The sequence below is a fragment of the Alosa alosa genome, chromosome 24 (assembly GCF_017589495.1).
Source record: "Alosa alosa isolate M-15738 ecotype Scorff River chromosome 24, AALO_Geno_1.1, whole genome shotgun sequence".
In the NCBI taxonomy this organism is placed as follows: domain Eukaryota; kingdom Metazoa; phylum Chordata; class Actinopteri; order Clupeiformes; family Clupeidae; genus Alosa; species Alosa alosa.
Window position 1 is genome coordinate 14,712,402 of NC_063212.1, and position 9,071 is coordinate 14,721,472.

The 9,071-nt window shown below is 39.9% G+C and overlaps 1 protein-coding gene across 1 annotated transcript in view; it reads right to left on the reverse strand.

Annotated features, from left to right (window-relative positions):
- Window positions 1–236: 236 nt before the first annotated feature.
- The window catches only part of LOC125289084 (basement membrane-specific heparan sulfate proteoglycan core protein-like), a 947,802-nt gene continuing 938,967 nt past the window's right edge, over window positions 237–9,071 (reverse strand). Inside the window, exons 22-36 of the mRNA XM_048235759.1 lie at window positions 8,091–8,132; window positions 7,641–7,919; window positions 6,471–6,743; window positions 5,170–5,442; window positions 4,807–5,067; window positions 4,304–4,570; window positions 3,647–3,919; window positions 3,329–3,439; window positions 3,214–3,238; window positions 3,062–3,114; window positions 2,708–2,785; window positions 2,523–2,585; window positions 2,063–2,137; window positions 1,840–1,908; window positions 237–1,534 (exon numbers count right to left, since the gene is read on the reverse strand). Of these exons, the coding sequence (XP_048091716.1) occupies window positions 1,470–1,534; window positions 1,840–1,908; window positions 2,063–2,137; window positions 2,523–2,585; window positions 2,708–2,785; window positions 3,062–3,114; window positions 3,214–3,238; window positions 3,329–3,439; window positions 3,647–3,919; window positions 4,304–4,570; window positions 4,807–5,067; window positions 5,170–5,442; window positions 6,471–6,743; window positions 7,641–7,919; window positions 8,091–8,132 (2,207 nt within the window). The 3' untranslated portion in view covers window positions 237–1,469. The remainder of the gene's footprint in view (window positions 1,535–1,839; window positions 1,909–2,062; window positions 2,138–2,522; window positions 2,586–2,707; window positions 2,786–3,061; window positions 3,115–3,213; window positions 3,239–3,328; window positions 3,440–3,646; window positions 3,920–4,303; window positions 4,571–4,806; window positions 5,068–5,169; window positions 5,443–6,470; window positions 6,744–7,640; window positions 7,920–8,090; window positions 8,133–9,071) is intronic.

The window sequence follows — 9,071 nt, forward strand, 5'->3', positions numbered from 1 at the left end:
CTCAGATTATTGTAGAAGCCTGTGCTGCTTTATCTTTGTATATTAAGGATCTTTGGCTAACGTTAACGTTAGAAGGAAGTTTGAAGAACTCTGACGACAGTGATCTCACTGAACAACAAACGGTCGCTGTCAATGTTCACCGAGTTGCTGATCTGTAGGATCACCTACGACTTCACTGTTCATTGCTTCCAGTGCTCTCCAGACTGCCAGGAAAACGTTAAATCCTCCAGGTTGGACACAGCTGTGCGCCTTCATCATTGCCCTTGGACTATTCAGCCGGTTAACTAGATGCAACCAACTGGACTAAGTTAACATGAGTTTTCTTTTTAAAATGTCTTAGTTATTTATTTTATTATTTGTTTTTGTTTGTTTGTTTGTTATCCGTCTTGAATGTTTCACATGTTGTATGTTTCACGTGTGACGGGTAGGCTACGCTGGCGATGACGCCGCTGCGTTAGGCATTTTTGTTATTTGTTTGTTTGGGTCTTGTGTGTGAAGCACTTTTGTTGCACTTTGTGCATAGAAAAAATGCTCTTCATGTTTGTCTGTAAGCACTTTGTGCTCAATGCTTGAAAAGTGCTATATAAATAAATATTATTATTATTATTATTATTATTATTATTATTACAGTAAGGGATCACTATGTTACAATAGCATGATGACCTATAGAGTCAAGCTGGGCCTATTAAATTTTTGGCTTTCCAATATACAGTACAAAAATATAGTATGTTGAAAATGCTTAATAAAACATTAAAATGCTTTAAAAGAAAATGTCTAAACCAAAAGACAATGTGTTCAGATGTACACAATTTCTTTTGATATTTTACAAAATACAGCTCAAAATCAGAGAGGCACATGTCGGGTAATAATACTAGCAATATCAAATCACTGCACCTTCCCAAGACAGACAACCACTTAATGCCAGCAGATTAAACTATGTTCATGTGTGGCTCTTGATCATGACGTGAATCATTGGTGGATGTGTAAGGGTGTTAGAGAGTAGAATGCAGCATGATCAAATGTTTACTGTGTAATGGCCAATTGAAAAAAGATATTACCATAGACTGATGTGAGGACAACACAATCTCACATAATCGTCATCTTTATCAATAATTTCTAATGCAATTACTGCATTCAGAAGAAGAAAATAATAAATTAAGATGGCCTTACACATTTTGTCCATGACTATATCATTGTATACACAGTGTTTTGTCTTATTTTGAAATGTATGTGTGTTTTTGTGATGTACAGTATGTGAATTGCTGCTGTTGGAACATTACACGTTCCCAATCTAACAATTTGGGTAAGTCCGAAAGATTTCCCAAACAAATTCTTCCAAATTAACTTCTAGAAACTTTCTTAACTTCACACATGTACAAGAAACTCCACAGATTGCTTGCCATTTCCCCTGTACTTTTGTGCAACCATCACAACCCATCTTTCCATCTGTTTTGAAAGCTTGGGGCACATTATTCCTTACTTGATGAACAGCCAGGCTTGACAGCAGAGTAAAGATGTTCCTGTGGTTGGTTCGCTAAAACAAAATGACATAGCAGCTTCAAGTTAGCAAAATAGTAAGGAAATTTAGTTCAAAACAAGCAAGCTAAATATAACTACTTGAAGGTACAGTATGTAAAAATATTCAGTAAAAGCAGAGCTGTCACTAAGACAAGGCTTGCTATGAAACAGTGTGGTGTATGGGTCACTTGTGGGAACAACAGGCTTAAATAGTCCTTCATATCACTATATCATAATGAAGATACCAAAATGAGTTAACAGTGAAAACAGAGTCATAAATTCCTGCATACTGTTGCTTTAGAGGACAGAGATATGACTCACCTCTACTGCCCAGTGGTTTCATCTTAATCGGTACATCAGCATATGTGACATCACTGGGGCCAGCTGAATCTTCATGTTAGAAAAGAAAACATGCAAGAATCCTTAGAATATAGTTTGCCAAGACCATTTTGCTGCTCTTATGAAGAATTTTGAACTCTTCAGAAATGCCTCAATAATGTTATATTGAATTATAATCAGGGGGCACTCAGGGCGTCCACTTTATCTTGTTTCTTGTGTTTCTTTGGTTTAGCATTGGCATACGTCACATCACTGGACCTGTCCCCACCTCCATCTGAGACTGCAGAGACACCATGACCAGAGAGAGTTAGTTCTAGACTAACAATCCATGGAGAGTTTCATTGATGTTTTCTTTCAGTCTACAACTAAGCTTAATATATATGAAACAGGAAAACGAGCCATGAGAAGTTTTTTTTTTTTTTTCCATTTCATCAATGAATGTGCTAATTAACTCTGGGTGTGCTAGAGTAGTGGTAATGTCACCACCTGACATACAATTGGCTTGGGTTTGATTCCTGAATCCCCCTTTGTGAATCTGTGTTCTGCTAAAAGTTTTCATAAGTAAAGACACATGGGTCATTTAGAGCAAGAGTTTTGACAGAATTATGAGCCACAAGAGACCAGAACAAAGCTGTTGGAGACAGAGATGGCTCAGATACTCTTACCTGGACTCTTCACTGGCCTCAGGAGGGAGTACAGAGTGTTGGACATAGTTGCACGTCTCTTGGCTGGAATAAGTTTAAAAACAAACAGATACACCAGATGACTTACTCATACATATATACTTTGCATACAGCATACTAATCAGATGTCTTGAAGACGCATAAAATATACATTCTACATTACAGACCTTCTTTCTTTTTCTCGTCTGTATCCTTCAGCTCAATCTCGGCATAGACCACATCACCGGTTCCAGCCACAGCACCACCTAGTGGAAGATACAGACCACAAAAAAAATTGTTCTGTCCATATAATGATTTTGCAATACATTGCTCTAAATATACAGTTTATTTTATAGAATTGCTACTGGTTTCCGTGGGAGCCACTTTCAGTGTACAATGAAAACATTTCCTACCAGAAACTCTCCATGTATACTCAACATTGATCTGACTCTCAGTTTCCTGATTCAGGAAGAGATACTTAGTTTAAAATGAAACAACAAAGAAGAAGATCAGGTAAACATTATATGAATGGAATTTCTTACCAAAAACTCTGTTCTGTGAGGTTGTACTGTGACTGTTGCTTTGCTGTGGACCACTAGAGGGAGACAGAGATCCTCTCATCAAGAAAACAGTGGTGTGTATGACACACACACACACACACGATTCATCGATGACTCAAATAATAATTACTTACAGGTTTGGCGTCACTGAAACTGAACCTAAATACAAAAAAGAGAAAGTCTGCATATTAACATGCATGAGAAACACTGAAATTATGTTCATAAACTGTTGGAAACTTGTTCTCTTACCCTTTGCTTTCTTGGAGCGATACAGCAGGACCAGTAAAATGACCAGAGCAAAGGCAACAAGCAGTCCCATCACCACACCCACTGCTACCACCAACGTAGAAGACCCAGCATCTGAAATATTGAACTCAGTGATCACTCAGTGAAGGTACAAGGACATTATTGTTACTGACAATGAGATGGTCCTTAGAAAGTTCCACTGAATTGAATGGGCTGTCCCAGCATTACTTTGGATATCAGAAAAAAACAGTGAATCCTATTAACTCACACTAGAGCATGTTCAAAATAACAATAATTGTATATTCTAATGAAACTACTAACCTGTAAACTTTATCTCAGCTGCATCACTATATTGAGTATAGAAGACTGGGTCTCCTCTCCTAGCTCTGCACCAGTACTGTCCTCCATCAGACACTTTAACAGAGCTGATACTGTAGGAGTTTCCATCAGTCTGGTTCAAAGGATCAGAGGTCTGTGTGTTTCTGTACCAGTAGAACACCAAATCAGAGGAAACACCCAACTCACATCTCAGAGTCACTGAGTCTCCTTTGAGGAGCTGATGGCCTGGAGTTAATGTGAGTTTGGGCTTTGAGTCTAAAGAGGATGAAACAGTGGCATGTTCAGCTAATGTAACATCTCAACGAAGGAAACACTCAACGGAGAAATATTCAAACATCATCTCAGTTCACTCACTTACTCATAGTACAATTGATCATTTTTAAATATACTGCAGTCAAATATCATCTCAGGTCACTCAGTCACTTACACACTCCAAGTCCAGGTTAAGTGCCCACCAGGAAGAAACAGTTATTGTCAAACACATCTCAATGCCGTTAGAAAGTGACACAGCACATATGCACACACACACACACACACACACACACACACACACACACACACACACACACACACACACACACACACACACACACACACACACACACACACACACACACACACACACACACACACACACACCTTTGACATCAAGAGTTATTCTCCTGCTTGGTTGTGATGATGTGGGTCTGTGTCTCTTCTCCCCCTGACACCAGTACTGGCCCTTATGAGACTCAGCAGCTCCTCTGATGGTGAAGGTGTTTCCCTCAGACACTGGGGTTCTGCTGGACTCTTTATACCACTTATATATCCAGCCACTGAGAGACTCTATCACACACTTCAGAGTGACGTTCTCTCCAGTGAACACAGGACTCTGGGGCTCTACAGTCAGTGTAGCCAAAGGCAGAGCTGCAGAAGAACACATGGAGAGAATGAGGAGCAAAGGAGAATGAATGTGAACTGTCCTGTTTAGACTATTGGACACCTTTGTAACAATATAGTGGACATATCAATGCAATATTGTACTATAATATTTTAAACATGTATCAGTTCATGATTCAGACATGATACCTTTGTATATGCTTATCCTTTTTAGTTAGAGAGAACACATACATAAAAAAGTAGTTTTTTTGTTTAAAACTTACCATTCACTGTAAATTGAACAGTGCTGCTGTAATATGTTGATTTCCTGCTTCTATCTCTCACTCCATAGCACCAATACTCCCCCTGATCAGACACAGTGGCTCTGCTGATGATGTAGGTGTTTGTCTCAGAGGGTTTGATTGACCCGAGAATATTCCACTGATATGTCCAGCCACTTGAGGGCTGTATTCCACATGTCAGAGTGACTGTTTCTCCAGTGAACACAGGGCTGGGTTGTACTGTCAGAGTAGGCACTGGAAAAGCTGTGTTGTGACAAACAAATTGTAAACATGTTTATGAATAGAAGCTCTCAAGTAAATAGATATAATTATCATTTAAAATATAATTAGTGTAGTAGTATTCACCTCTTACACTGACAGAGACAGGAGTACTATGCTGGGAAGTTTTTGGTCTATTTTGTCTACTCCCTTCACATGTGTACTGGTACTGGCCAGCTTGGTCAGGGTGGGCAATGGTGATGGATTGTTTATTCTGATTGGGAATGTTATCATTACCTCTGCGCCAGTAATACCAATACCAGTCTGTGTACTCTGCTATGTCACACCTCAGAGTGACCTCATCTCCAGGGTAGTATGGACCCTCAGGAGACTCTACAGTTACTGCAGCTGTGGGCAGAGCTGTGGAGGGCAATGTAATACACACACATTAGTTTACTGATTGACTTCTACTGTGTGGGTCAAGGACTATTGAATGTATAAAGAGCCATATGACAGAAAGATACATCTTATCATGGTCCTCAATGAATGATCTGTCTCTACTCAAATTCCTACTATTCAGAATAGCACAAAAAGATCAAATCAATCCTTCAACAACCTTTCACTGTCACACACACACACACACACACACACACACACACACACACACACACACACACACACACACACACACACACACATCATGCATGCAATAGTTACCTTTATCACCCGGAGAGAATAAATACTCTTTTCTGATTGGCTGGCGGGTGGCCTTTAATTCTGAATAACAGGACACCGTTCCATATCAATGCTTATGAATGGTAACTATAACAACCATAGTAGGACGACGGTGGCAGCGCTCTAGAATCTTTTGGTTGCAGGCTTCCCAACAATGGAATCAACTGTAAACAAGCTAACTGTCCATGCTAAACTTGTACAACAAGCTGAACTAGTGAGCTTCTTTTTAAACAGAACCGCGTGTTTCCAGTGTTTACAGTGGTAACCATGTGATAAGCGGGATAACGGCCTTCGAGGTGTGTCCAGTTATACGGAATTAACTCCCCGCTGCGCTTTGGGGAGTTTTTGCCCCTCGCCCTCGTCCATTAATTCCGTATAACAGGACACCTCGGCGGCCGTTATCCCTTACTTAACATCAAGAGTTATTGTATTGCTTTGTTGCATTGCAGTTGGTCTGTCTCTCCTCTCCCCCTGACAGCAGTACTGGCCCTTATGAGACTCAGCAGCTGCAGTGATGGTGTACAGTATGTGTTGGTGTCCCCCTGAGAAACTACATCTCTGTCCCAGTCTTTATACCACTTATACGTCCAGACACCCTCAGGCTCAATCTCACACTTCAGAGTGACTGTTAGAGTCTTTCATAGTAACCCTTATAGGTTGAGCTATACCTTAAGAGCAAAGATACATAATACCTCATGCAAGAAGTTACTCACCTTTAACAAAAACATAAAGACTTCCACTCATCAGTGAAGACACAGCTCTGCCTCTCATCTCTCCCTGACACCAGTAATGACTCTCATCAGACTTGGCTGCTGCTGTGATGCTCAGTGTGCTGGTGTCAGGCTGAGAGAGATGATCACTGCTGGAGCCTTTAAACCACTTATATGTCCAGTCACTCTCAGACTGTATCTCACACTTCAGAGTGACTCTCTCTCCAACAAACACAGAACTCTCTGGCTCTACGGTCACTGTAGGAGTGGGCAGGGCTATGGGAGGTAAAGCGTAAAAATGAATAAATACACTTCAGAGTGACTTCCTCTCCAGTGAACACAGGAGTCTCTGGCTGCACACTCAGTGTAGGTGTAGGCAGGGCTACGGGGACACACACAACACTGATGAACAGCACACTCATCACATGATAAAGGGGCCTGATAATGAACCTGATAACCAGTTTGTCATCCATAGTCACTCTCTCCAAATACAGGTGCATCAGCATCTCAAAAAAATAGAATATAGTGGAAAGTCAATTACCCTGAACAGACTGAGAGATTAAATGATCGGGAAATCATTGCCAGTATATTGACTTAATTATCTGATTAGAGCTCTCTGTGTAGAGATTTCTGTATTATAAATTCTTCATTCTAATATTTTGATTTTTGACATCATTCATTGCCAGTATATTGACTTAATTAACTCATTAAAGCTCTTCTCAGGTTGACATTTTTGTATGATAAATTCTTTATTCTAATATTTTGATATACTGGATCTTTGATTTCCATGAGCCGTAAATTCCAATAATCAAGATTATAATAATCAAGATTAAGTCAACAAAAAGGCTTAAAATATTTCACGTTTCTCTATTTGAAATATATAACTGGAACAAATAAACGTTCTCGTTGTCATGACGTCGGCTGTGATGGTGTATGAGCTCTTGTCAGACACAAACAGTAGCCTACATTATCAGACCAGGCTTTAGGCCACACATACTTCCAGTTCCTGTCAGACTGTCCTTCACACTTCAGAGTGACTTTCTCTCCAACATACACAGGACACCCCAGATATACACAGGCACTTACTGTACCTGGAAATTCAACTGTTTTTTACTGCTAGCAAATCCAGTGGAAGAAAATGGTTATGGTTCACATTAAGTGACCAAAACTCACCAGACACTTGCAGTTTCACTCTCTTACTCCATTCGCTGTATTCTTTATCTTTGACACCGTGGCAAATGTAGTCAACACTATGGGACACATCCAGAAGCTGTGTTGTGTATTCATTCTTGTCACTCCAGCCTTGTTGTGGGTAATTTCTATCATCTCTACGCCAGAAGAACTTCCACCCTGACGTGTCCTGTCCCTCTATGCTGCATCTGAGAGTGACGGACTCTCCTCTGTAGAACTGTGTTTGGTCAGGATCCAGCACCAGTACAGCTTTGGAAGTCCCTTTGCAAATCACAGGACAGACATGACATGAAGGTGTGAGGAAAACAGAGGGAAACTGGACATAAAGGCATCTAGTCTGAGAACCGAATTAGTCTAGTGTGTGATGTGGGGATAAGCTGTGTCTGGGATATTTCAACATATTACAAATTACATGATAACATTCACTTTTACCTTGCCCTGCTGTATGTCCAGCGTAGGGACACAAGATCAGCACTAGAACACAAAGACACACAGATCCAAGTTCATCGGAGTTCTTCACACAGTTTTCATTAAGATTCTGACACTCACCAATGATTTGATATCTGAGATTTGCTGTTGGGTAAGAACAGAATCACCACTCAGGAGTACACTAACGCACAAGAGCAAGTGAAACTATATTATACTGTAGGGCAAATGTGCTTCATCATTATCTCCTCTCACCATGAGAGTCACCACTACCAACATCACCGTACAGTCATCCATTGTGCATGGTATCACACTTGTTTATGTTTATATTTAGATGCTTTTGTACAAAACAATGTGCATTAAATTTCAATCAAGGACCAAACAAAACCAGCCCTCCCTTCACTATTCCCAGAGAAACTACTGTACACAAAGTGTTGCACTTTTGTTCGGAGTGCAGGTTTGTCCAGTTTGTTTGTTTCCAGTTTTCGGACCGTGGGCTGCCTACACATTTATTTTTTTGTTATTTTGTTATTTTTTGTTATTTTTACAGTGTACTCACAGGATGGGCAGCTACAGTAGCTGATTGATGTTTTGGGCTTGAGTGATGATTGCTGACTATGATATCTGACTGTACTGTAATCATCACTTAGAAAATATGCATACAATTATATTAACAAAATATTCTCTCTCATACACAAACCATGCTCTCATTGTACCCTTAAAATAACATTTAATATTAGGTTTTATAATAATTAGTTCAATATAACAATCAGTGAACTGAAAGTGTTACTGTTACTGCTTACAATATAACCCACGTTATCTTCAATCTTCAAAGCCACCTTTCAAGAGCAAAAAACAACAACAAGTAGAAAATGTTAAATTATTGTTCTGAGGCCCAGCACAACTACATTACACCACTGAGCAGCAACACCTAATCAGGCCCAGCACAACTACATTACACCACTGAGCAGCAACACCTAATCAGGC